Source organism: Muscardinus avellanarius, assembly GCF_963383645.1.
Source record: "Muscardinus avellanarius genome assembly, chromosome: 18".
Taxonomy (NCBI): Eukaryota; Metazoa; Chordata; class Mammalia; order Rodentia; family Gliridae; genus Muscardinus; species Muscardinus avellanarius.
This window is the reverse complement of record NC_137804.1, coordinates 42,324,751-42,352,268: the sequence shown is the minus strand read 5'-3', so window position 1 is coordinate 42,352,268 and position 27,518 is coordinate 42,324,751. Positions and strand designations below refer to the sequence as shown.

The 27,518-nt window shown below is 53.3% G+C and overlaps 1 protein-coding gene across 1 annotated transcript; it reads right to left on the bottom strand.

Moving 5' to 3' along the window:
* Positions 1-872: 872 nt before the first annotated feature.
* NCAN (neurocan) lies at positions 873-27,518 on the bottom strand (the record flags this gene model as incomplete). Its single annotated transcript, XM_080715447.1, has 14 exons — positions 873-1,138; positions 2,433-2,615; positions 4,306-4,450; positions 7,655-7,737; positions 8,858-9,016; positions 10,282-10,395; positions 12,434-12,550; positions 16,130-17,533; positions 17,664-18,221; positions 19,284-19,577; positions 20,619-20,746; positions 20,855-21,029; positions 23,503-23,907; positions 27,446-27,518. 14 exons carry the CDS (start codon positions 27,516-27,518, stop codon positions 999-1,001), a joined length of 3,978 nt encoding a protein of 1,325 aa, XP_080571573.1. The 3' UTR covers positions 873-998.

Genomic DNA, 27,518 nt, shown 5'->3' with positions numbered 1-27,518 from the left:
AGTGACAAGAGAAAAATGTGTGTGTGTGTGTGTGTGTGTGTGTGTGTGTGTGTGTGTTTCCATGTTAACACTGCGCATCTCTCTACAATATGACTGTAGGTAGGTGTTGCTACTTCAAGTTTTCGGCGTTTCTGGTCCTCCAGGCAGTGGCTAGAGACAGGGGCGGGTCCAGGCAGAGGCGGGATCTCGGGCAGGGGGGAGGTGGGGCGCATCTGAGCCCTGGGTTGGAAGCTGGGCACCTCCTAGTCCAGGAAGGAGGTTCTGTGTCTCCCTGAGAGATGGAGGGGGAAGAAATCCAGGCTTCTCAAGCCCTAAATATCCTCTTGTTCATGAGAGATTCGCCACACATGCGGAACCACCAAATCTCAGCACTGGACTAGACCCAGTCAGGGGTCTCGCGGGGGGGTCAGCGGTATGTCCCTTCCTGCGCCTACATATTGCTCAGATAAACCTTTCTGAAGTTCACACATGGGAGTTTCACACTGCCTTTATCCACCCACACTGGGCTTGGGCTGACTTCAAGTCGTGCACTGCTATTTAGCGTTCTAGTCCCCAAACCTTAAGCAAAGGCTTCTTCGCCCTGGATGGAGGGCAGCCAAGCTTCAACGAAGCCTGGGTCTCTGGTGCGGAAGGCGACTCCTTAGCTCGAATGCACACCCGGACTCCCGCACCCTCACGGAAGGCTTACCTCAACAGCTGACAGTCAGCCGGGAAAATGGGAAACCGAGGCTGATTTCACGCCTGGGGCCGGAGGCGCCCCCAAATTTCAGCCTAAGGAACAGGGACTTTTCAGACTCTGCCTGCCAAGAGGACCTTGTGCGTGGAGGAAAGAGGAGGGGAAGCTTTTTTTTTTTTTTTTTTTTAACAAAGGGATACACATGGGGTGTGGCCGGGGCTGGGGGCTTCCAGACCCTCCGATTTCTCTCTGGGCTCTGTCTCCCTGGGGGAGCCCCGGAGCAGGTGTGGGCAGGGGGCTGTGCTTTCTTGGACCCGGTGCTTCAGCAGAAATTCCCTTCCTCCCTGCCCCAGTCCTCCGCCAGGCGCTTCCTGTGTTTTCTGCGCTCCTTGCGGGATTTGTGGTGGTGACGCTGGTGGTGGTGCTGGTGGTGGTGTCTCCGCATCCGATGTGAGCGTCTGGCTGCAGGGAAGGGAGAGGGGACAGAGACCCGCAAAGCTGAGCAGGGCAGGGCCAGCCGGTGTCCCGTTCCCCAGAGGAAGGTTTCTGGGGAACTATGCACGCTATGGTACCAGGCAGACATCACAGCAGGTCAACACGGATAGGAATATGATGGGTTTGTTCCTGTGTGTGTGTGTGTGTGTGTGTGTGTGTGTGTGTGGTACTGGGGGTGGAACCCAGGGGCTTTTCTACATCCAGGCTCTACTCCCAGATCTATTTTACACTTTATTTGGAAACAAGGTCTCACTAAGTTGCTGAGAGCCTCACTAAGTAGCTGAGGCTGGCTTCGAACCTGTGTAATCCTCCTGTCTCAGCCTCCCAAACCCTGGGATTACAAGCGTGCGCCACCAGGCCTGGCTTTGTTTTGTTTGTGTGTGTGCATGCACATACATTTTCTGGTGCTGAGGCTCCAGGGGTGTTCTACTTTTGAGCTATATTACCAGACCTATTAATTAATTATATATATATATATATATATATATTTTTTTTTTTGGTGGTGGTACTGGGGTTTCTGGAAACCCTTCTACCTCCAGGCTATACTCCCAGAACTATTTTTATATTTTTATTTGGAAACAGGGTCTCTTAAGCCAGTGAAGCCGGCGTTGAACCTGTCCTCGAACCGAGATCTTCCCGAATGCTGGGATTACAAGCATACGCCACCACGTCCGGCTTAATCTTTTTAAATTTTGAAACAGGGTCTCACTGAGTTGTGAAGGGCCTCAGTAAGTAGCGGAGGCTGTCCACGAACTGCGATCCTCCGGTCTCAAGCTCCTGAATGCTAGGATTACAAGCGTGCGCCACCACGCCCAGCCCTATTTTATTTTTTATTTTTTTATACCAGAGATTGAACTCAAGGGTGTTCCACCTCTGAGCTACACCCTAGCCCATTTTACTTTTTGTTTTGAAACAGTGCCTAACTAGGTTGCCGAGAGTCTTGCTATATTCCTGAGACTATCCTCAAATTTGGCAACCCTCCTGTTTCAGTCTTCCAAATACCCTACTTTATTTAATATTTTTAAAACAGGGTCCTGCTAGGTTGCTGAGAGCCTTGCTATATTGCCGAAGCGGTCCTTGAACCTGTGATCCTCCCGCCTCAGCCTCCGAGTACTGGGATGGCAAGCATGTACCACCGCGCCTGGCTAGCTACCTGGTTTCCCTTGTTCTTGCAGTGCTGGGGCTGGACCCCGGGGCCTCCTGTGTGTGCGAGGCCAAGCACCGCGCCACTGGGCTGCACACCCCTAGCCTGGCCACTTACGTTTCGTGCAGACAATCTGGGGCCGGTCCCACTTGCCATTGCTCCGACATCGAATGGTGGCCACGTGGCGCTGGGCAAATCCTTTGTCACACTGGTAGTGGACCACGGCATGGGCGTTGTACTTGGCCTTGCGGGCTCCGACCAGTGAGGCATTCTCCACGGCAGGAGGGGGGCCGCACAGCACTGGGGCGGGGAGCCTCGGGTTAGGGACGTGGCCAGGGCCCAGGCTAAGCTAGTGTCGTGTTTTGTAGGGAGTAAAATTCCTCTCAATCAGGCAGCAGGGCCCTCTCCCTGCCAGCTCCGATGGCACAGGGCAAGAACTGGCTCTGTCCATCTCTCCCACCCGAACCGGGAGCTCCTGAGGGGCAGGAGGCTTCCGAACATACCCCTGCCCCTAATTGTTATGCCAAGCCTAGGGCGTGCTGGGACCGAAAGAGACGGAGAATAATCCGAGCCAACGAAAGGGGAGAAAAACACCAACACTGACAGAGAAATGGAAGCGAGAAGAAACCGGAGTGTAAGAGAAAGGTGGGCAGGAGGAGGATGTGTACAAGTAACTTCCTTCATATGGGAAGAGTTCATAAAAATTTTTAAGACAAGCTGGGTGTGCGCGGTGGCGCACGCTTGTAATCCCAGTACTTAGGAGGCTGAGACGGGAGGATCGCAGATTCACAGCCAGCCTCAGCAGCTTAGTGAGACCCTGTTTCCAAATAAAATAAAAAAAAATAGGTCTAAGGGTATAGCCTGGATGTAGAAGGCCCCTGGGTTCCACCCCAAGTACCACAAAAAAAAAAAATTAATAAGACATTCAGGTCATGCGTGGTGACACACTCTGGTAGAGGCTGAGACAGGAGGATCCGGGTTTGCGGCCAGCCTCAGCTACTTAGTGAGGCCCTCTGCGACTTAGTAAGACCCTGTTTCAAAATAAAGAATAAAGCCAGGTGTGGTGGTGCACACTTGTAATCCCAGCATTTGGGAGGCTGAGACCGGAGGATTGCATTTCGTGGACAGCCTCAGCTACTTAGTGAGGCCCTCCGTAACTTAGTGAGACCCTGTTTCAAAATAAAGAATAAGCCGGGCGTGGTGGCGCACGCTTGTAATCCCTGTGCTTGGGAGGCGGAGACAGGAGGATCACGCAGGTTCGAAGCCAGCCATGCTGGCTTAAGAGACCCTGTTTCCAAATAAAAAAAGTATAAAAAGTAGGTCTGGGAGTGTAGCCCGGAGGTAGAAGGGCTTCCAGGAACCCCAATACCACAAAATAAATAAATAAATAAATAAATAAATAAATAAAGAATAAAAAATAGGGCAGGGGGGTGTAGCTCGGAGGACAAATGCCCCTGGGTTCCATCTCCAATACAGAAAGAAAGAAAGAAAGAAAGAAAGAAAGAAAGAAAGAAAGAAAGAAAGAAAGAAAACACAAGGCTGGGAGGCGGATATGGTGGTGCACACTTGTAATCCCAGCATTTGGGAGGCTGAGACAGGAGGGTTGCGGTTCTCTGTTAGCCTCAGCTACTTAGTGAGGCCCTCCACAACTTAGTAAGACCCTGTTTCAAAATAAAGAATAAAAAATAGGGCGGGGGGGTGTATGTAGCTCAGAGATAGACTGCCCCTGGGTTCCATCTCCAGTATTGGGGGGGAAAAAGTAAGAGAGAGACGTGTAAGGAGCTGGGGCTGTAGCTCAGCCGCTTTCAGCCTGGCCTGGACTTGAGCCCCAGCACCAAAGAAGACGCCCAACTAAGGTAACAGTGGGATGCTATTTTTGGCCACTCAGAGGAAGGAAGGACGAACACGCAGGGGACCGGAGCAGGGCTCAGACGGCGCAGGCAGCGTTTGCCAAGGGAAACTGAGCGCTGGCGGGGCTCGGGGCAGGTACCTGTGCCCTTCTTGCACACGTAGGGCAGGTTGTAGTTGCAGGGCACGTCGTTCCAGCGGCCGCTCTGGTGCGCCACCATCACCACGCAGTCCTCGCCACCCGCGAAGAAGTTGTCGGGTTGGTTCTCCCTCCAGTTTTCATATTGCTGCGGACACCGGGAGTGGGGGATGGCTGAGGGCTCCACGTGCCAGCCCGGCCCCTGCAGGATCCCCCGGCCAGGCCCTGCGAGGCCAACCAGCGCTCTCCTGCCTGTGCAGAGCACCTGAGCCACAGCCCCGGGTGGAGCCCAGCGGGCCTTCCTCTGGCCTCCCGGCTTTCCTTCTCCCTCCTCCCCTTTCCCCGGGAATTCTAGTTCGGTAAGTGGCTGCAGGAAACATAAGCGCAGCCCAGAGGTTCAGGAGGGCTTCCCGGAGGAGGCCCCAGGAGAGGTCCAGGCCAGGGGTAGGAGGGCAGAGGCCCCGAGGCCTTGAGAGAATTAAAGCCAGGGCGCTGGGACTGGGGCTGGAGGTGGGCGTGGCTGGTGGGTGTGGCCACAGTGGGTGTGATTGGTGACAACTTAGTGGGTGGGCGTGGCCAGAAACTGGAGTGGGAGTGGCCAGAATGGGGCGGGGCTGGAGTACAAGTACCCAGAGTGGGTGTAATCTGAGGGCGGCACTGGATGGGCATGGTCAGAAATGGCAGGTGGGTGTGAGTGTGTGTGACCAATATGGGTCAGAATGAATGCGGTTAGAGGGTGGGGGAAGTGGGCGTGGTCTGGGTATAACCGGAAGCATCCAGGTGGGCGTGGCCATAGGCAGGTGGGAAGGGGCCTGGGGCATGGTCAGAATGGTGTGGTCTGAGGGTGGGCTCCCTGAGCCTGACCGGAGAGGACAAGGTGGGCGTGGCCAGAGTGGACGTGGGAGAGGCTGATCAGGTGTGTGTGGCCCTGAGCATGGTCAGAGGGTGGGACCAGACACCCAAGCCAGAATGAATGTGGTCAGAGGGCAGGGGTCAGGTGGGTGGAGCCAGAGATGACCGAATGGGCAGGTGTGGCCCGAGGGCGTGTCAGAGTGGACGTGGCCAGAGTAGGCGGAGCTAGACCTCAGGGTGGGAAGGAATAGGAGAGTTTTCTATAAACCTGTGTGCTTCTTTTGAGGTACTGGAGTTTGAACTCAGGGTCATTCTACCTCTTAGCTACACGCCTAGCTCTATTTTTTTTTATTATTTATTTGAAACAAGGTCTCATTAAGTTGCAGACGGCCTCACTGAGTAGCTGAGGCACCCCTGAACCTGCGAACCTCCTTTCTCTGGGATTACAACATACCTGGCTTAAACTTGAATTTTATCTATAACCATATATATGTATATACATCACAAAATTTACATTAGCCACTTTTTTTTTGGTGGTACTGGGGGTGGAGCCCAGAAGCTTTCTACCTTCAGGCTATACTCCCAGGGCTGATTTTATATATATATATATATATATATATATATATATATATATATATATATATATATATATATATACACACACACACACACACACACACACATTTGGAAACAGGGTCTCAGTAAGTTGCTGAGAGCCTTACTAAGTATCTGAGGCTGGTTTCCGAGCCTGTGCGATCCTCGTGTCTCAGCCTCCCAAGTGCGGGGATTACAAGGCGTGCGCCACCATGCCCAGCTGCATTAGCCACTTTTTTTTTTTTTTTTTTTTTGGTGGTACTGGGGTTCCTGGAAACCCTTCTATCTCCGGGCTACACTCCCAGACCTATTTTATATTTAATTTGCAAACAGGGTCTCTTAAGCCAGCAAGGCTGGCTTTGAACCAGCTTGATCCTCCTGTCTCTGCCTCCCAAGTGCGGGGATTACAAGCGTGCGCCGCCACGCCCGGCAGGCCCTCACTTTTTACTGCTATACATTTGCCTCCCTGGAGGCTGAGACAAGATGATCACAGGTTTGAGGTGGGTCTCAGCAACTGAGTGAGACTGTCTCCAAATAAAATAGGGATGGGCGTGTAACTTAAGGTAGAACCCCTAAGTTCAATCCCCAGATGCACACTTGTGCATGCAGCCACACACATACACGCATGCACAATTTTTTTGCCTCCTCTGGATAGTTCATATTAAAGAATTATATAATATGTGGTCTTTTACATCTGGCTTCTTCTTTTTTTTTTTTTTTGGTGGGTCTGGGGTGGAACCCAGGGGCACTCGACCTCCGAGTTACAGCCCCTGCCCTATTTTTGATTCTTTATTTTTTTAATTAATTAATTTATTTATTATTTATTATTTATTTATTTATTTATCTATTTTTGGTGGTACTGGGGTTCCTGGAAGCCCTTCTACCTCCGGGCTCCACTCCCAGGCCTATTTTATATTTTTGAAACAGGGTCTCTTACGCCAGCACGGCTGGCTTCAAACCTGCGCGATCCTCCTGTCTCTGCCTCCCAAGCGCGGGGATTACAAGCGAGCGCCACCACGCCAGCTATTTATTTTGAAACCGAGTCTCACTGAGTTGCGGAGGGCCTCACTAAGTAGCTGAGGCTGTCCGCGAACTGTGATCCTCCAGTCTCAGCCTCCTGAATGCTGGGATTACAAGCGTGCGCCTCCATGCCCGGCTACATCTGGCTTCTGTCACTGATGTTTTTTGTTTTGTTTTGTTTTGTTTTGTTTGTTTTTGTTTTTGTTTTTGTTTTTTGCTGTACTAGGAATGGAATCCAGGGGCATTCTACCTCTGAGGTACGCCCTCAGCCCTACTTTTTATTCTTTATTTTAAAACAGAGTCTCACTGAGTTGCAAAGGGCCTCAGTAAGTAACTGAAGTTGTCCTTGAACCGTGATCCTCCTGTCTCAGCCTTGCGAATGCTGGGATTACAAGTGTGCTCCGCCATGCCTGGCTCTTCATATAATTTTTTAAAGGCTCCAGCCCAGAATCCTGGCATAGGCTGGAGTCCCAAAATAAAAATTAAATGGGCTGGGGATATAGCTCAGTGGTACAGCACCCCTGGGTTCAACCCCCAGGACTGCAAAAATAAAGTCTCCATTGCTTCCAAAGTGGGGGGTCAAGGGGGGAGCTGACAGAGGCTTCTCAGGGAAGCGATATAGAAAAGCAGGACTGGAGGGGCACCAGGCTGCAGGAGCAGGAGTCAGCCCAGCCGGCTGCGCAGCCTCGGCGCTGGGCAGGGCTGGCCACAGGCTGGCAAGTCGGCAAAGGTCTAAGCATCGCTAAGGCCGCTGGGCAAGCTCCAACACCCCAGAGCTCCTGGGACCTTTGACACCCACCAGCGCTGCTCTGTGTAAGAGGGTGAACTGAGACCCCAGGGCTGGGTGCAGGTGGTTCAGCAGTGGAAGCCAGGGCCCGCCACTCACCAGGGCCGTGTTGTCTGTCCACTGGAAGTCCCTCTCCACAGTCCTGTCGTTGAGGCCGACCCACGTGTTTTCATGGCCAAAGCCTGTGGGGCAGGCAGGGGTGCGGTGTGAGGGCGGCATCCCTCCCCTCCCGCCAGCTCGGGCTGGGCTGGAGGTGCAGGGGGATGCAGCGGTGGGGAAGAGACCTCAGCCCCTTACCCTGCCTGGAGGGACTGGACCTGGAGCTACAAGCCAGAGGAGGAGGGGCGGGAAAGCAGATAGCGGAAGACAGCGGGACACAAACGCTGGGAACTTGTGAATGCAAGCGAGGGCAGACCCCCAGCCTCCCGCGGGCTGGAGGCCGAGTCCTCCCAGGACCCCAGCAGCAGCCCTGGCAGCCCCCTGGCCCAGGGTGGGAGTGGGCAACAAAAGGGCTGAGCGAGGTTCCAGCTGTGCCATGATATGTGGCAAAACAACTGGACCCAGAAACTGATAAACACGGTAGTGTCATTGCAGAAAGGAGAGCGCCCAGGAGAGGGGCGGCCAGGGGCGGCAGAGGACGGGCAGGCAGGAGAACCGGAGCCCGAGCCCGTGGCCACTAGGGGTGGTGGTTGGTGGCGGAGGCAGAGGAGGAAGAGAAAAGAGAGCCAGGAATGAAAGGAAAGAATCAGCCCGGTGCGGATGAGGGGAAACGCGGAGAAGGGGCCGGCGAGGAAGCAGCAGCAGGCGCCAGGCTCCCCAGTACCACCTCATCTTCGTCTTCTATGTCTAGGTGCCTACCACCCACACAGCGCAGATGCACCCTGTCCCCTATCGCCTGGCCTGCTTATATTTATCAGGGTATAAGAACCCAGTAAGTTCCAGTATAGGCCAGTATCACAGAGTATATGAATGCTGAAATCACAGAAGTATTGAATAGTATAATATGAATTAGTTGCTTGCTTGGGTGGCCCGCCTGTCAGCCTCTGAGGACAGAATTAACTGCCGTGGCACCTGCTGACAGCCGCCGGCACAGGTGCTCAGTGAAGCCTTGTGGATGAACGAGCAGTGAGTGGATTATGAATGGGTAAGTGGGTCAACAGACACATGTATCAAGAGGTTAATCTGGGGCTTGCATGAGTGAATGTGGCTCTGGAAAGGGTCCCTGGGGGAGGCCCTGGCCAAGGGACGGCAGTGCCACCCTGCCCGCCACGCTGGCTGCCACCCCTGCCCCAGAGTCCATACTGTTAATGAAGTTGTGTTCCTCAGCGGAGTGGACGCTGGTCAGGTGGCCGGCCCGGCGGCGGCAGTCCCTCTCGGCGTCCTCCCACGCCCGCCGGTGGGCAAAATAGCGGTAGCAGTGACCCTGAAACTTGTGCCATCCACTGTCACAGCCTTCTGTATCTAAGGGGGGAGACAGAAGTGGGGGAGGGTCTGGCCTGGGTCCAGGGTCCAGTAGCCAGGCCCCCAGAGATGGCCCAGTCCGAGGTCACCGTGGGGCTAGATCAGGACAGGCACCAGGCCTTCTCCCCTCCCTGCTTATCTTGGGGCTGGGGGTGCAGCCCCGTGGTTAGCGCTGGCTTGGCATGCAGGACGTCCTGAGCTCCACCCCCAGTACTGCCCTGTTGTCTGTTGCTGGGAGACATTCAACTGGAGGATTCGCTTCTCACCCCAACACGGACTTTCCTGATTGTTGGGGCCATATCCTCCATGGGTACATGGGAGACAGAACTTGGTCTTGGGAATCCAACCATCTCCCTTCTCCCAAAGGGTGTCAACACACATTTCCCCAACGCTGACAAATGGCCAGGAGGCACAGGAAGAAATGCCGAGCATCGTTAATCATTATTTAATTATTTTTTTTTGTGTGTGTGGCACTGGGGGTTGAACCCAGAGCATTCTACCTTTGAGCTACATTACCAATCCTATTTTTTTTTTTTTTTTGGTGGTGCTGGGGATGGAACCCAGGGGCCTTCTACCTCCGGGCTACACTCCCAGACCTATTTTATTTGGAAACAGGGTCTCTTAAGCCAGCGAGGCTGGCTCCGAACCAGCACGATCCTCCTGTCTCCGCCTCCCAAGCGCAGGGATTATACATTTTATTTTATTTTATTTTATTTTATTTTTTGGTGGTACTGGGGTTCCTGGAAGCCCTTCTACCTCCGGGCTACACTCCCAGACCTATTTTTACATTTTTATTTGGAAACAGGGTCTCCTAAGCCAGCGTGCGCGGCTGGCTTCGAACCTGCGCGATCCTCCTGTCTCTGCCTCCCAAGCACGGGGATTACAAGCGTGCGCCACCACGCCCGGCAGGATTATACATTTTAAAATAGCTAATTCTTCTCTTCTGGTTTTTTTTCCCTACCTCCAAACTACTACACCTCTAGCCATTTTTTATTTTTTTAAATTTTGAAATAGGCTTTTGTTAAGCTACTGAGGCTAACCTTGAACGTACAATCCTCCTATGTTTTAGCCTCCCAAGTGCTGGGATTACAGGCATGCACCATCACACCTGGTTAAATTATGTGAATTTTATCTCAAAAAACCAATTTTCTTCTTGTGGGCCTCAGCCCTGGAGTCAGAGGCAGAAACTGGAAGCGGGCAGGGAAGCGGGTAACCAAGCCCCTGACCCCGTGCGGGCTCGTCCCCGGGCCCATGGTGGGACTCACCCTTCTCACAGAGGCTGCCTCCGTAGCTGGGGAGGCACAGGCAGAGGAAGCCATCGACCTCGTCGATGCAGGTGCCTCCATTCTCACAGGGGCTGCTGGCACAGTCGTCGATGTCTGGCAGTGAGAGGGAGGGGACAGTCAGAGGAGCCCCCAGGAAGGGACCCAGCCACACAGGGATGGAGTCAAGGTCCTACCGTCCACCCAGCCCTGTCTGCAACCAAGGGGTGGGGCCTCGTGTCATTAACATAAATTAGCATGGATGAGAGGCGATGCCTGGAGCTGGCTGCATGTGCAGAACCTGCTACCCAGAACAGTAAAGATTTCACTCTTTGAATCAAGCCCAGTGAACGCTGAAGCTGGAGGTTGTTTTTTTTTTTTTTCTTTTTTCCCCCCCCATCCCTACTGGGGATAGAACCCAGGGACTGAGTTATACCCCCAGTCCTTTTTATTTTTTAGGATTTATTTATTTATTTATTTATTTTTGCGGGTCTGGTGATGGAACCCAGAGGCATTTGACCTCTGAGCTACACCCCCTGCCCTATTTTTTATTCTTTATTTTGAAACAGGGTCTCACTAAGTTGCAGAGGGCCTCACTAAGTAGCTGAGGCTGTCCGCGAACTGCGATCCTCCTGTCTCAGCCTCCCGAATGCTGGGATTACAAGCGTGCGCCAGTACGCCCGGCTTTTATTTATTTATTGGGGGTGGAACCCAGGGCATTCTACCTCCAAACTATACCTCCAGTCTTATTTTTTTTTTTATTCTTTATTTTGAAACAGCGTCTCACTAAGTTGTGGAAGCCTTCACTAAGTACCTTAGGCTGGCCACGAACCTGCAATCCTCCTGTCTCAGCCTTCCAAGCACTGAAATTACAAGCATGTGTCACCATGCCCAGCTTACTTTTTACTTTTTTTATTTTCATTTTTTGTGGTACTGGGGATGTATCCCAGGGGTTTTCTACCTCCGGGCTACACTCCCAGACCTATTTTATATTTTATTTGGAAACAAGGTCTCACTAAGCTGCTGAGAGCCTCACTCAGTAGCTGAGGCTGGCTTTGAACCTGCATGATCCTGCTGTCTCAGCCTCCCAAGTACTGAGATTACAAGTGTGCGGCACCACGCCCGGCTAGTATGTATCTATTGTCTGTCTGTCTATCTATCTATTTATCTATTTATTTATTTTTGGTGGTTCTAGGGATTAAACTCAGTGGCATTCTACTTCCAAGCAACACCCCAGATCTAGATTTTATTCTTTTTTTTCTTTTTTTTTTTTTTTTTTGCGGGTCTGGGGCTAGGACCCAGGGGCATTCAAACTCCGAGCTACACCCCCTGCCCTATTTTTTATTCTTTATTTTGAAACCGGGTCTCACTGAGTTGCAAAGGGCCTCACTAAGTAGCTGAGGCTGTCCGCGAACTGCCGATCCTCCATTCTCAGGCTCCCAAATGCTGGGATTACAAGCGTGCGCCACCACGCCCGGCTTTTATTCTTTATTTTGAAACAGGGTCTAAGTTGTGGAGGGCCTCATTAAGTAGCTGAGGCTGGCTGTGAACTTGTGATCCTCCTGCCTCAGCCTCCCAAGAACTGGGATTACAAGCATGTGCCACCACACCTGGCTAATTTTTATTTTGAAACAGGCTCTCACTAAGTTGCTGCGGCTGGCCTTGAACCTTCGATACTCCTGTCTCTGACTCCCAAGTACTGGGATGGGGCATTCTACCTCTGAGCTAAACCCTCAGCCCTTTTTATTTTTTGGTTTTGAAACAGGGGCTCACCAAGTTGTCAAGTGTCTTGCTAAGTTGCTGAGGCTGGCCTGGAGCCTACGCCTGGACCACCTCTCACTCCATTTTATTTCCAGTATTGGAGCACTTGCTCTGCTGGTCTCTGGGGCTACATCCCACAGTCCCAGGGTGCTGCTGGTTTTGTGCCCGCCCTAGAGTAGGCAGAGCCCCGAAGGCCGTCTGCTGAGCAGACTGGGTGGGATGCCAGGCCTCCATCCTGTCCCCAGCCCTGCCTGGTAAGAGTGGGGATGTCAGCCGGCCAGAGCCTCGCCCCAGGACGAAACCCGGCTGTCTGGCACAGAGTGGGGCTGGAGAGGTGGATTTCGTGGTCTGAGTCGTGGGGGGTCAGACACACCTGGGCTGGGGGCGCACTCACCGATCTCACAGTTCTCCCCAGCGAAGCCCTGGTCGCAGCTGCAGCGGTACACACTGCTGTTGGCGTGGCAGGTGCCCCCGTGCAGGCAGGGGTTGTTGTCACAGGGGTCCGTGGGGGCTGCGGGACAGACGGCACATGAGCTGGGCCACTGGACCCCTGAAGCCCGCTCTCTGTGGAACACCCTCTGTAACCCCCCACAGGGAGCCCCCACCTTCCCCTCGCGTGGCCGCTGTGATGGGCGGCTTACTTCTCTCAGGAGCTGCCCCCAAAGCATTCCAGCTGCCTTGCTGGTGGCGAACCCTTCTGCAGAGAACCCGAAAGGGACGCTCGCTGAAGACTGCCTGGGAGGACTCCCAGATGGGGCCGCCATGCCCTCCCTGCCCACCCCCGCTCATCACCGTGCCTCTTAAAAACTTGGGCGGCAGTGGTTCTGGGGTGCGGGTATGAACAGCACCGGGAAGAAGGGAGGAAGCTGGGCGCAGTGGCCACGCTTGTATTGCCAGTGACTCTGGAGGCTGCGGCAGGAGGACTGAAAATTGGAGGCCAGCCTGGGCAACTTAGTGAGACTCTGTCTCAACATAAATTAAAAAGGGCTGGAAGTGCAGCCTAGTGAATGGTAAAGTGTTTGCCTAACATGTGCCAGGTCCTGGGGTCCATCCCCAGCACCCCAAAAAAGGAAAGACAGACCTCCTTTATTTTGGTGCTTGGAGATTGAACCCAGAAGCATTCTACCTCTAAGCTATACCTGTGACACTTTTTTTTTTCCGGTACTGGGGATGGAACCCAAGGGCATTACTTCCAAGCTACACCCCCTGCCCTATTTTTTATTCGTGTGTGTGTGTGTGTGTGTGTGTGTGTGTGTGTGTGTGTTACTGGGGATGGAATCCAGGGGCTTTCTACCTCCAGGCTATACTCCCAGACCTATTTTTATATTTTATTAGAAACAGGGTCTCACTAAGTTGCTGAGAGCTTCACTCAGTAGCTGAGGCTGGCTTCGAACCCGTGCGATCCTCCTGTCTCAGCCTCCCAAGCGCGGGGATTACAAGCGTGCGCCACCACGCCCGGCTATATCCCACCCTTTAAAATTTTTGTTTTGAAACAGGGGGCTTTGGCAGGTTGCTGAGAGTCTGCTACGTCGAGGCTGCCCTTGAACCTGTGACCCCCTCGTCTCAGCCTCCCAAGCACTGGGATTAAAGGGGCGCGCCACTACGCCTGGCTTTGCCACTTTTCAATCACTGACAGAATGCGCTTCTTGTTATGATCATTGTTCCTTGCCCATCTCTCTCCCTGGAGCAGAGACGCTCCATATGGCAGCCACATTCGGCATTCGTGCCGAAATTAATTAAAATGAACTGAAGGTAACCTCCATCCTGCTCGCCACATGTCAAGTTAGCCTAGGGAGAGAACATTCCCATCTCTGGGAAGTTTCTCGAGTACTGCTCTAGATGCCAGCCCTCAGGGGACAGGGGGATCTGGTCTCTACCCGGGGCCCAGCACACAGCAGGCTCACAATAATTGCTTGCTGGCTAAGTGAAAGCAGCAGCTGCTTGTCTTGCGTGGCTGCGCCTGTCCTGGGTGCCAGCCTGTGCCCGGGGCTGGGGGCTGCTTGCTGGCCCTGCTGTGGCTCGGCACGTGCGCGCTCAGGCGTGGGGCGGCCGGGTGCACGAGCCCGCCAGGTGCCCCGCGCCGCGACACCTGCCCACGGGCTGGTGGTGACTCAGTCGCTCGCTGATGCTGCAGTTATTTTTGGCTTCATTAGCATTTCTGCTATAAGCTGAGGTGGGGAGACGCCTGGGTCTCCCTGGGCACTGCCTGACTCTCTCCAACCGCTGCTGGGGCTGCTGCCAAAAAGCCAGCAAAGTCCTGGGTCAGCTCTGAACTGTGTCCTCAGCACTAGGGGCTCCATCTTTTTCTACATCTAGCATTCTTCCTTCATCTGCCTTCAAGGACCACCTCCCCGCAGCGGTCCTTTGCTCCTCCACCCCTGCGAAGCTCAGGGCCTCTCTGGGACTTCATCTATTTTTTTTTTTTTTTTCAGTTCTGGGGATGGAACCCAGGGGCCTTCTACCACTGAGCTACACCCCCAGCCATATTTTTTATTCTTTATTTGGAAACAGGATCTCACCGAGTTGCTAAGGACCTCACTAAGCAGGTGCATGTATTTTGGAAAAATACTGGGGACTGAGCTGGGGTATTCTGCCTCTGAGCTGCAGCCCTTTATTATTATTATTTACTTTTATTTTGTTGTTGTTGTTGTTGTTGTTGTTTTGTTTTTTGCGGGTCTGGGGATGGAACCCAGGGTTGTTGTTTTTTATTTTTTGCGGGTCTGGGGATGGAACCCAGGTGCATTCGACCTCTGAGGTACACAACCTATCCTACTTTTTAGTCTTTATTTTGAAACAGGGTCTCACTAAGTTGAAAAGGGCCTCACTAAGTCGTGAACTGTGATCCTCCGGTCTCAGCCTCCTGAAGGCTGGGATTACAAGTGTGCACCACCACGCCCGGCGTTATTTACTTTGGCTAAATTGCTGAGGGTCTGGCTAAGTTGATGAGGCTGGCCCCCAACCAGTGCTACCACGCCCAGCTGCTTCACAGGTCTTTTATATTGATGAAGTTGGCATCTTATAGCCTTGAAGTTGAAATGAGAAACCCAGTGTTTAAGGGTGGCACACATTTGTAATTGCAGTACTTGGGAGGCTGAGACACAAGGATCATAGGCTCAAGGTTAGCTACTTAGTGAGGTCCTTTGTAACTCAGTGAGACCCTGTTTCAAAAAAAAAAAAAAAAGAATAAAAAATAGGGCTGGGGGTATAGCTCGGGAGCAGATCCCCCTGGGTTCTATCCCCAGTACTGCAAAAAAAGGGGGGGGCTGGGGGTGTAGCTGAGAGGTAGACCGCCCCAGAGTTCAATCCCCAGTACCACACACACACATACAAAAGAAACCCTGTTTTCAAACTCATGGATTCAAATCTAGCCCTAATGCTCTCTATGACAGCATAAATCACTTGACCTCCTTGTGTCCGTCTCCCCGTATATTACATCAGGATCGTTCTAGAAATTGCTCAATAAGGATGTTAAAAGGACTAGCCAAGATAATTCTGGTCAAAGGCTCACACCACGGGCAATAACCAATAAGTATCAGCTTTTGTGGACAGATGGGCTTTGGCCCGGGACTACTCCCTCCTGTGCGTCTCAGGAGAGAGGCTCTGGCCCCAGACTCAGCCCCGAGGCAGGGTTGTAGGTATCTGGTATTCCCATGGCCAAGACAGTTTGCCTTAAGAAGGAGTGACTGGGAGGCTGAGACAGGAGGATTGTGCAGGTTCGAAGCCAGCCGCAGCTTAGTGACACCCTGTTTCCAAATAAAATATAAAATAGGTCTTGGGAGTGTAGCCCAGAGGTAGAAAGCCTCTGAGTTCCATCCCCAGCACCATAATAAATAAACAAATAAACAAACAAATAAATAAATATTACATTGGTGTGGTGGTATATGCCTGTCATCCCGGTACTTAGAAGGCTGAGATAAAAGGATTGCAGGTTCGAGGCCAGCCTTAACCACATAGTATCTCAGCATCCCCTCATCCCAGGAAGCTTCCAGATGCCTGGAGATGGTTTTTCCTCTTGCTCTGGGCTTCCTGGACGCCTGGCCCCATTCTCTGGCCACACTGGGCAAGGAAGAGCCCTGGAACCTGGACTTACCCTCCTCTGTGCTCCCATCTGTGGGGCTCCCAGGCACAGCCGGCTCCTCCCCACTCGCAGGCTCCTCCCAGAAGCTCTGGGCACCTGGACTCTGGGCCAGGACCTCCAGCTCCGACTCCTCTGTGCTCAGGGAAACAGGCAAGGTGCTGGTGGGATCCCAGGGCACTGCAGGCTCCCCTGAAGCCACCGGAGCAGCCCTGTCTACGTTGGCCGCGGTGGCTGTCCACAGAGGAATGGCAGGCTCCCCGGGGGGGCTGCCCTGAGGTGGAGGGGTTGAAGGGCCCCCTGTTTCCAGGGACCCCGTCTGGCCCTCTAGCCCTGGGTGGGGTTGGGAGCTTGAGGATGGTGTGAAGGTGGCTGGGACCCCAGCCTCGGTCCCTTGATGCTGGGCTGCCAGGGACATTGCCACACTTAAAGCCACGGCCTCCTGAGGGCTCAGGGTGGGGCTCTCTGTCCCCGCAGTCACCTGGGATCCAGACCCCCAAATTCTACTTGCATCTCTGGGGGCCAACGTGGCTCCTCCACCCACAGCTGCCTGAGATTCCACAAGAGAGATGGCTCCAGACACCGAGGGGACTCCAGAGCCCCCCGAGGGTGTGGTCAGGGCTCCGGCATCCGGCCCTGGGCTGTGCTGTGAGGGCTGGGTCCCTGGCACCTCATTCCCCATGGTTGGCGAGCCGGAAGTGGGACTTCCTGCTGCGCTGAGGACCCTAGACTCAAACTCTGAGATGCCTGGGAGGTCCATGGGCCCTGGGGCTGGCCCAGTGGTGGCGAATTCTAGGGTCATATTCTTGTCCACAGAAGCCCATGGGAGCTGGGCAGCGCTGGGTAGAACCTGGGGAGCTGGGTAGGACCCGGGGAGTTGGGTAGGGCTAGTTGCCTCAGTTTCTCCAACATCAGGCCAAGAGGAGTAGGGACGAGGTCCAGCCCCCGTGCCCAGGGCTGCCTGTGAGAGCGCTGTGGGGCTTCCTGCTCTGTGGCCACTAGGTGCAGTGGCCGCGGCCTCTGTCCCCTGCTCTGGGCGGCTCTGGGAATAATTGGCCGTGGTTCCCAAGGCTGGGGTGGTGGTTTTGGCCACCTGGGCCCTGCTGGCCTCAGTGGGGGCAGGTGGAGAGTGTGATGCTGGCCACACATTGGGGGCCCGCAGCATGGCCACCACAGGGAGGTCTGGGGAGGTGACCGTGGCAGAGGCCCCCCAAGGGGCGGTGCTGGAGCCCTCTGGGGAGCCAGAGGTCAGGATGGAGGGCTCCGAGGAAGACCAGGGCAGGCCTGGGGTGGCTGGCTTTGGGTTGGGGATCTCGGCCCCCTCTAGCTTCAGATCAGGGGTCCCTCCAGGGCCCGGGATGCTGGGTGGGGACACAGTGGGCAGCCAAGGTTCTGGGGAGCTTCTGCCACCAGAGAAACCTGCAGAAAGAAAAGAGGGATTATAAGGATCTCCTTGGCTCTCGCCCCCCCAGGAGTGGAGCTGCATGACGGCCTCCCCCCCCGAGCCAGGCCATGTCTACCCCAGAGCCTCCCCCAGGACCAGACACACCTGTCCCAAGCACATCCTCCTCGCTGGCCAGAGTGCTCGAGGGACCAGGGCTCTGGCCACCCCCTGCAGCCTCTGTGGCAATGGGCAGATCCGGGTGGCTCCTGGTGGCCTCTGGGGCCAGGGGCCAGGTGTCAGCCTCAGGCTCCTTGTCCAGCCCGCGTTCTGATTCCTGCTGCTGGAAGTGGCGGCCGTTCAGTCCCTTGAAGCGCCCTCTCCTCCTGGGCAGGGGGCTGGCTGAGGCCCCCTCCGTGCCTGTGGCCGCTAAGGGGCTGGGGGTCCCCGTGCTCGGCTGCGCGGCTGCCGTGGGCCGCGGGGCCAGGGCAGCGTCCCCAGCAGTGGGGCTGGGGGTCTGGCCAGATTCCTGCTTCTCTGCTGAGATCAGGGGTTCGTCCTCCCCACTAGACACCAGAGGCCCCTGCAAGTCAGGGGTGACCGCGTCCTCGTGCCCCAGGGTGGGCTCCAGTTCTCGGGCTGGGGGCCCCTCTGCTGACAGAATCTCCCCCTCGTCCCCAGATGCAGGGGTCTCTGGGTCTCCGTGTTGTGATGTGGGGTGATGAGCTGTGGGAGAAAGCAGAGCAGGTCGTGTTAGGCCCAGGGGGCGCCGGGAAGTTCTACTAAGAACCTCGCCACATCCCAGCATGCCTCGACACGAACGATCTATGCACCCCTGTCCGAGGCGCTCCTGTCTCTCTGGGTGGCTTCTGAGATTCCTCAGCCTGAGACAGGGAGATGGACAGTCATCGCCACCACCGTGCCGGCCGCCCCAGGCCTAGGCATCGGCCGATCAGTCAACGGGTCACAGTGAGGATTCCGTTGGCTTGGCCCCGGCAAAGCTCAGGTGGTGTCCACCTTTTTGAGTCAGGGTAATCCTGTGGAGGGATTCAGCTAGAGATCCTCCCTAGGGCCCAGGTGACCAGCACAAAGGGCACGGCCCTCCCTTCCTCCAGGGGTGCTTTTCCACCCAGAGCTGGGGACACTTGCAGGAAGACGACATAAGAGGCGAGGCCTCCCGCGCAGGGCAGGCTGCTAAGCAAAGCATCCCCTGCTCCCCGCCGTGCGGGCGTGGCTCCATGGAGGATGTTGGCCCAGGCATGCTTTCTGGGTTTGGTGCTTTGGAACTTGGGAAAAAAATAACCCACCAGATAAAATGTGACTCCACTCCTAGTGCCCAACTAGAGAGAATCGACCTTTGAGTCTCCGGGCCTGGGGCTGTGGCCTGGGGCGTGGCTTATCGCCAGCAAATTGCCACGCAATTCTCCTCGGGCGTGGCCTCCAGGGGAGGTGTGGCCTCACGCTGGGCGTGTCCACCCGATGACACGCCCCTTCTGGGGTTGTGGGCGTGACCCCCGCTTCCAGATGAAGATGTTGGGGGTGTGGCCTCACTGGGGCCAGGCCCTCGGGGCTGGACGTGGCCACCCGAGGATACGCCCCTTCCGGGAATGTGGGCGTGACCTCCGCTTCCAGGAGAAGCTGTTGGGGGTGTGGCCTCACTGGGGCCAGGCCCTCGGGGATGGGCGTGGCCACCCTAGGACACGCCCCTGCCGGGATGTGGGCGTGGCCTCCGCTTCCAGGTGCAGCTGTTAGGGCCTCGGGCAAGGCAGCGATGGATGGCGAACGCACCTCGGAAGCAGTAGGCGTCGAAGCGCGCGGCGGGCGTGGGGAAGCCCGTGCGGTTGGCGAAGCGGTAGACGGTGCGCACGCCCGGGGTCGGGCCCCCGCAGCGCCGGCGCGGCGTCTGGATCGGGTAGCGCACGCTGCCGTCGGCCAGCCAGCCCGGGTCGCACTGGTCCAGGCCCTCGTGCCAGGCCAGGTGCAGCTGTCCCACGGATGCCAGGGCGGCGCCCTGACGGCGGCACTGCGCCCTCGCGCCCTCCAGGGTCAGGCGTCGGGCCGGGCCCACGTAGAACACCTCGCCTGCGGGAAGGCGGGCCGAGGTCAGGGGTCCGGTCCTGCAGTCTCCGGACTGCCCCCGCCTGGCCCTGTGGGGGTGGCGGTGGTTAAACCGGGGGGAGACGGCCAAGGCCGCGCATCCAGCTCGCCAGGGCTGCACTGCCCACACCAGAGAGCTTTAGCCCCTTTTTAAAAATGCGTCAATCCTTAGCCGGGCGTGGTGGCGCACGCTCGTCATCCCCGCGCTTGGGAGGCGGAGACAGGAGGATCGCGCGGGTTCGAAGCCAGCCGCGCTGGCTTAGGAGACCCTGTTTCCAAATAAAAATGCAAAAATAGGTCTGGGAGTGTAGCCCGGAGGTAGAAGGGCTTCCAGGAACCCCAGTACCACCACCACCAAAAAAAAAGCATCAATCCGAGCCCAGGGGCAAAGGGGGCTCGGTAAAGGGGGCTAAGCGAGGGGGGCACGGGCTTGGGTGGGAAGGAGGCTCGGAGAGAGGAAGGCAGTGCACGGGTCTCAGGGAAATTCTGAGAACTCAGAGAAGAAGCCAGGCCCAGGTCGTCATCTTTGTGGGGAGGGTGGGGAGGGGGTCTGGGACCTTCTACCTCCAAGCTACACCCCCAACCCTATTTTATTTTATTTTGGTGGTACTGGGGTTTCTGGAAGCCCTTCTACCTCCGGGCTACACTCCCAGACCTATTTTTTATATTGTTTTATTTGGAAACAGGGTCTCTTAAACCAGCGAGGCTGGCTCCGAACCAGCGCGATCCTCCTGTCTCCGCCTCTCAAGCACGGGGATGACAAGCGTGCGCCACCACACCCGGCTTATTTTTTGCTTTGAAACAGGGTCTCGCGAGATTGCTCAAAGTCTCGCTACCGTGCTGAGGCTGTCCTCAAACCTGCGATCCTCCTGTCTCAGCCTCCCAATTACTGTGATTGTAGACATGCGCCACCACGCCCTGTTCAGGTCTTGGCTGCAAGTTTGGAAATGGATGAGACATCTGCGGAGGGCTTCGGGGAAAGATTGAAGGAGAGGTTGGGGCGATTCCTGCCACCCCCAAACTTACCCCCCAGCTCCCGGGCAAAGCAGTACACATCGTAGAGTTCCTGTGGGTCGCGTCTCCCATAGCTACGCACCCCTGGGAGGCTGCTGCGGTCACCATAGCAACCAGGACGGGACTGGGTGATGGGGTACCTGACAACACAAGGGGGAGTCACCCTTCTTAGGTGAGCATCTCTGGAGCCCCCCGCAGCCTCCTCCCCCAGGGTTCAGCTCTCCAACCCCCCATGGCGCATCCCTCACCGAACCGTGCGGTCTGAGAGCCAGCCTGCATCGCAGTTGTCAAAGCCGTCCTCGAAGGCAGCCTGCAGGTGTCGCGGCGCGGCGATGGTGGCCGAGCTCAGATGGCAGGCCTCCTGGGCCTCGGCAAAGGTCAGCGCATAGCGGTCCTGGGCGGCGCGGTAGTGGAACACCACACCTGCCAGAAGAGAAAACCAGGATAGGGGTGACCTAAGTGGTGGGACATGTCCAGGGCCACACAGGAAGGCTGAGGCAGAGCCCAAAATCAAACCCAGAAGATCTGACTCCAAAGATAGCATTCTTTTTTTTTTTTTTTTTTTTTTTTGGTGTTGGGGGGGTGGAACCCAGAGGCTTTCTACCTCCGGGCTATACTCCCAGACCTTTTTTATATTTTATTTGGAAACAGGGTCTCACTAGGTTGCTGAAAGCCGCACTAAGTAGCTGAGGCTGGCTTCGAACCCGTGCAATCCTCCTGTCTCAGCCTCCCAAGCATGGGGATTACAAGCGTGCGCCACCACGCCCGGCTCTCTTTTTTAATTTTAACTTTATTTTTTGAGGCATACTGAGAATGGAACCCAGGCACATTCTACCTCTGAGCTAAACCCCCAGCCTTATTTTATTTTGAAACAGGGTCTTGCCATATTGCTAGGCTGGCCTTGAACCTATGAACTTACTGTCTCAGCCTCCCAAGTACTGGGATTTCTGGCCTGCACCACCACACCCAGATCAACAGATTGTTTTCAATAGAACAATCCACTCACCAAGTCCACTCACTGAGCACCTGGGCATGGTGGTGCATGCCTGTAATCCCTGTACTCAGCAGGCTGAGATGGGAAGAGCCCAGGTTGGAGGCCAGCCTCAGCAAATTATTAACAAGATACTGTTTCAAAAATAAATAAATAAATAAATAAATAAATAAATAAATAAGACTGGGAGCATAGCTCAGAGGTAGAGCACTCCTGGGTTAAATTCCTAGTAACAAAAAAATAAATAAAGTCACATGGTGGTGCCTGTTTGTAATCTCAGTACTTTGGAGGCTGAGACAGGAGGATCACAGGTTTGCAGCCAGCTTCAGCTACTTAGTGAGACCTTGTTTCAAAATAAAGAATAAAAAATAGGACTGGAACTGGGAATGGTGGCCCATGCTTGTAACCCCAGTTACTTGGAAGGCATTCTGCAACTTTGTGACACTCTGTTTTGAAATAAAGAATAAAAAGCTGGGTGTGGTGGCACAAACTTATAACCCCAGCATTTGGAAGGCTGAGACAAGACTGTGGTTCTCAGACAGCCTCAGCTTCCTAGTGAGGCCCTCTGCAACTCAGTGACACCCTGTTTCAAAATAAAGAATAAAAAATAGGGCAGGGGGTGTAGCTCAGAGGTCGAATGTCCCTGGGTTCCATCCCCAGTACTGCAAAATCAATCAATCAATCAATCAATCAATTTATTTATTTAAAAATAGGCTGGGGGTGTAGCTCAGAGGTAAAATGCCCCTGGGTTCCATCCCCAGTATCACGGGGTGGGGGGGAGATTAAAAAAGCTAGGAGTGCAGCTCAGAGATAGAATGCCTTTGGGTTGAATCCCCAGTACTGCAATAAAATAAAATAAAATAAATAAAAAGGGCTAAAGTATAGCTCACAGGCAGTCTCTGCCCCTCGCTTCAATTCCCAGTACCACCCCAACAAACTTATTGAGCACCTGCTTTATGTAAGACCTGGTTATAGAATTTGCTTTAATCATTAATTTTCCCCCTTCTTAATCAGTTAGGAAAACAAATCATGCTGGATTTTTTTAAACGAGAGAATCTGATCAAAGAATTGGTTAAACAGGTATTTAAGAAGCAGTATCTACTGACTATATATTTTTAATCGACTTACTTTTAAAAATAGTCTCACTTTATAAAATCTTAGACACATTTATTCTAAAAGGAAATCCGCATTTGTATTTTCAATAGAGAGCCAATATCCTTGGTCTTAGGGACTAATCCCCGCGCTTGGGAGGCTGAGACTGGAGGATCGCGGTTCGCGGACAGCCTCAGCTACTTAGTGAGGCCCTTTGCAACTCAGTGAGACCTGGTTTCAAAATAAAGAATAGAAAATAGGGCAGGAGGTGTAGCTCGGAGGTAGAATGCCCCTGGGTTCCATCCCCAGATCCGAAAAAAAAAAAAAAAATCAAGCAGTTAAGAAAAACGTGGGATTAAAGAAACCTGGCCGAGATACCGCACTCTTGTAACCCCAGTACTTGGGAGGCTGAGACAGGAGGATCATGGCCAGCCTCAGCACCTTAGTGAGGCTCTCCACAACTCAGCGAGACCCTGTTTAAAAAAAATAAAGAAAAAATAAAGAAAAAAATAAAGAAAAATAAAATAAAGAAAAAAAATAGGACTGGGGGTGTAGCTCAGAGGTAGAATGCCCTTGGGCTCAGTCCCCAGTACCACACACAAATGAAATAAGGCTGGAAGTATGGCTCAGAGGTGGAATGCCTCTGGATCCAATCCCCAGTGTGTGTGTGTTGGGGGGGGGGCAAGGTACTATCTGTGGAGACTTCCACCATGACACCATCAGAGGACCCGACGGGATTCTCTACTCCAGGGTGCTACGAAGGGGACGCTCAGTGGCTGGGCTCCGGGCTCCTCCCTCACAACTCCGACCCACCTGTCACCTCCAGAGGCACCAGATCCTGCTCGTCCTCGATGCCCCGCACCACTTGGCAACGGTACAGTCCAGAGTCGCTGGCCCTCAGTGGTCCCAGCAGCAGCGTGGCATTGGCCCGGTGGCGAGGGTAGGCAGGCAGCGACACCCGTCCCTGCCAGCCCTTGGCCACCCGCACCACGTTGTCCTTGGCCACCAAGATGGGCAGGTCCTGGCGCTGACCCGACGCGGTGCGCACCTTGGTCCACTTGATTCGAGGGACATCTCGGGCCGCGCCTGGCCGCGGCTGCAGAGCGAACAGGCAGGGCAGGGCCACCAGCTCCGCCAGTGCGGCCCGCACCGCCCCGGACCCCGCCTTCTGCATGCGGAGCCCCCACTCAGGGGCGGCAGTCGTGGTCTCCCCGGTGCCTGGGTGGAGAAGGCAGAAAGAGCAGGTCTCAGAAATGAGAACCTGCCAGCAGGCGTGGTGTGATCGCTTGTAACCCCAGGACGGGAGGCTGAGACAGAGGATTCACAGGTTCAAGGCCAGCCTCAGCTATTTAGTGAGGACACTGCAACTCAGTGAGACCCTGTTTCAAAATAAAACATTGGAGCCAGGCGTGGTGGCGCATGCTTGTAATCCCAGCATTTGGGAGGCTGAGACAGGAGGATCGTGGTTTGTGGACAGCCTTGGTTACTTAGTGAGGCTCTTTGCAACTCAGTGAGACCCTGTTTCAAAATAAAGAATAAAAAATAGGCCGGGCGTGGTGGCACATGCTTGTAATCCCAACATTCGGGAGGCTGAGACCAGAGGATCGCGGTTCGCGGACAGCCTCAGCTACTTAGGTCCTCTGCAACTCAGTGAGACCCGGTTTCAAAATAAAAGGAAAAAAATTAGGGCAGGGGGTTTAGCTCAGAGGTTGAATGCTCCTGGGTTCCATCCCCAGACCCGAAAAAAAAAAAAAATAGAGCTGAGGGTATAGTTTAGGGGTAGAATGTCCCTGGGTTCCATCCCCAGTACCACAAAAAATAAATTAATTAATTAAATAAAAATTGGTCAGGGAGTGAAGCTCAGAGGTGGAATGCCCTTGCCTACTACCTAAATAAATAAACAAACAAAGTAAAGAATTAGTCAGGGTGTGGTGACACATGCTTGTAATCCCAGTATTTAGGAGGCTGAGACAGGAAGATTACAGGTTCGAGGCCAGCTTCTGCTATTTAATGAAGACACTCTGCAATTTAGACTGTGTTTCAACATAAAGAATAAAAAATAGGGCTGGGGGTGTAGCTTGGAAGTAGAATGCCCCTGGGTTTCATCTCCAGTGCCACAATAAATAAATAAATAAATAAATAAATAAATAAATAAATAAAGTGCAGCTCAGAAGTAGAATGCCCTTAGGTTCCATCCCCAGTATCACAAAAGAAAAAAAAAAAAAAGCAGAAAGAAAGAGAAAAAAGAAAGACCAATTTTTTTTTTTTTTTTTTTTTTTTGGTACTGGGGATGGAACCCAGGGGTGTGGTGGCACACGCTTGTAATCTCAATATTTGGGAGGCTGAGACAGGAGGCTCGTGATTCCTAGACAGCCTTAGCTACTTAATGAGGCCCTCTGCAACTCAGTGAGACCCTGTTTCAAAATAAAGAATAAAAATTAGGGCTGGGGGGTATAGCTCAAAGTTTAGCCCCTGGGTTTCATCCCCAGTATCAAGAAAGAAAGAAAGAAAGAAAGAAAGAAAGAAAGAAAGAAAGAAAGAAAGAAAGAAAGAAAGAAAGAAAGAAAGAGAGAGAGAAAGAAAGAAAGAAAGAAAGAAAGAAAGGAGAGAGAGAGAAAGAAAGAAAGAAAGAAAGAAAGAAGAGAGAGAGAAAGGAAGGAAGGAAGGAAGGGAGAAAGAGAGAGAGAGAAAGGAAGGGAGGGAGGGAGGGAGGGAGGAAGGGCCTGCTGCTGCCAACTTCCCTGAAGAGAAGACTGGCCATGCACCCCCACCCTATGAGCATCACTGGGCAGAGGGCAGTAACAGGGACAAATCCCTTAGGTTTCCTGCCTCTACTCAAAGTCCAAGCTCCAGGGCTGGGTGCTGCACGGTGGTGAGTCCTGGCCTAGCAGGAGCCAGGCTCTAGGTTCCACCCCAGCCCAGAAAAAAAAAGGAAGAACAGCCAGGCGTTGTGGTGCACACCTGTTATCCTAGTACTTGGGAGGCTGAGACAGGAGGATCACAGGTTCAAGACCAGCCTCAGCAACTAAGCAAGACCCTCAGAAACTTAGTGAGACTGTTTCCAAATAAAACATAAAATTGGTTGGGGTGTAGCTTGGAGGTAGAATGCTCCTGGGCCTGGATTCAATCCCCAGTACTAAAAAGGAAGGAAGGAAATGTAAATGCCAGAGGCCTCTAATAGGGATGAGGGGTTGGCTGTCTGGATATATGGCCACAAGGAAGTCACTTTGTTTTTTCTCTGAGTTTCAGTTTACCCACAAATTAAGTAAAGGTGGCCACAAGAAGGGAAACGGTATTTCTGGAGTACCTTTTTTTTTTTTTTTCCTGGTCCTGGGAATTAAACGCAGGACATTCTACTTCTGAGCTACACCTTTTAGACTTTCTATTTTTTATTTTACTTTATTTATTTATTGGTTTGTTTTGCAGTACAGGGAATGGAACCCAGGGGCATTCTACCTCCGAGCTACACCCCCAGCCCAATTTTTTATTTATTTTAGAACAAGGTCTCACTGAGTTGCAAAGGACCTCACTAAGTAGCTGAGGCTGTCCACGAACCGTGATTCTCCTGTCTCAGCCTCCCGAATGCTGGGATTGCAAGCGTGCGCCACATCACCGGGCTTCTTCTTCTTCTTCTTTTTTTTTTTTTTTTTTTTTTTTTGCGGGTCTGGGTATGGAACCCAGGGGCATTCGACCTCTGAGTTATACCCCCTGCCCTATTTTTTATTCTTTATTTTGAAACCAGGTCTCACTGAATTGTAGAGGGTCTCACTAAGTAGCTGAGGCTGCCCGTGAACCACGATCCTCCTGTCTCAGCCTCCCAAATGCTGGGATTACAAGCATGCGCCACCACGCCTGGCTTCCGGCTTCTATTTTTTATTTTGAAACAGGATCATGCTAAGTTGCGGAGGCTGACCTCAAACTTGTAATCCTCCTGTCTCAGCTCCCATGTACTGGGATGACAGGTGTGTGTCACCATCCCTGGCTGCTTTATCATAGGCATTTTATAGCATTAGTTCATTTTATAGCAATTAGTTCATTTGATGTTCATAATCTGCAGAAATGGTGATGTCTTGTGTTCTTTTTTGGGGAGCTGAGGCTCAGAGAGATAGTTGTATTTGCCGAAGACCACTGAGCAGGACTGTGTGTGTGTGTGTGTGTGTGTGTGTGTGTGTGTGTGATACTGGGGAATAAACCCAGGGGCATTCTACCTCTGAGCTATATCCACAGCCCCATTTCATTTTTTGTTTTGAAATAGGGTCTTGCTAAGTTGCTGAGGTCTCACTAAGTTGTTGAGGCTGTTTTGGAAGCTATGATTTGCCTGGCTCATCCTCCCAAGTATTGGTATTACAGGTGTATCTCACCATGTCTGGTTAAAGCGTGGGCTCTTGACCACCATTGGTTATATGCTAGTACAGACACACATACCCTTATTTCTATTGCTGCACCCTCGACAGACATCACTAATCAATTTCTGCACTATTCTCTTCATTTCTCTGGCTTATTCAGTTCATTTCAGCAAACTTGTGAGAGACAGGAACCTCCGGCATCTGCTGGTAATGACTAAAAATAACCTCTCAGGTATCTTGTTCTCTTTTGACTTCTTCAAAGACCTTTTTCATCTATTTTTGTTCTATTCTCTAGACCAAGGCAGGGGCTCAGCAGGAGAAGGCTGGGAAATGTAACAGCTCCATCCTGTCTTTCCCCCAGCTCCTGGGCTGTGGCTGAGGAGTGCAGACTCTGCCCACAGATGACTCACCCTGGTCCCCGGCCACAAGAAGCAGCATCTGTAGCATCAGGAGGCCCAAGGCCAGGGCAGGTGTGGCCGCCAT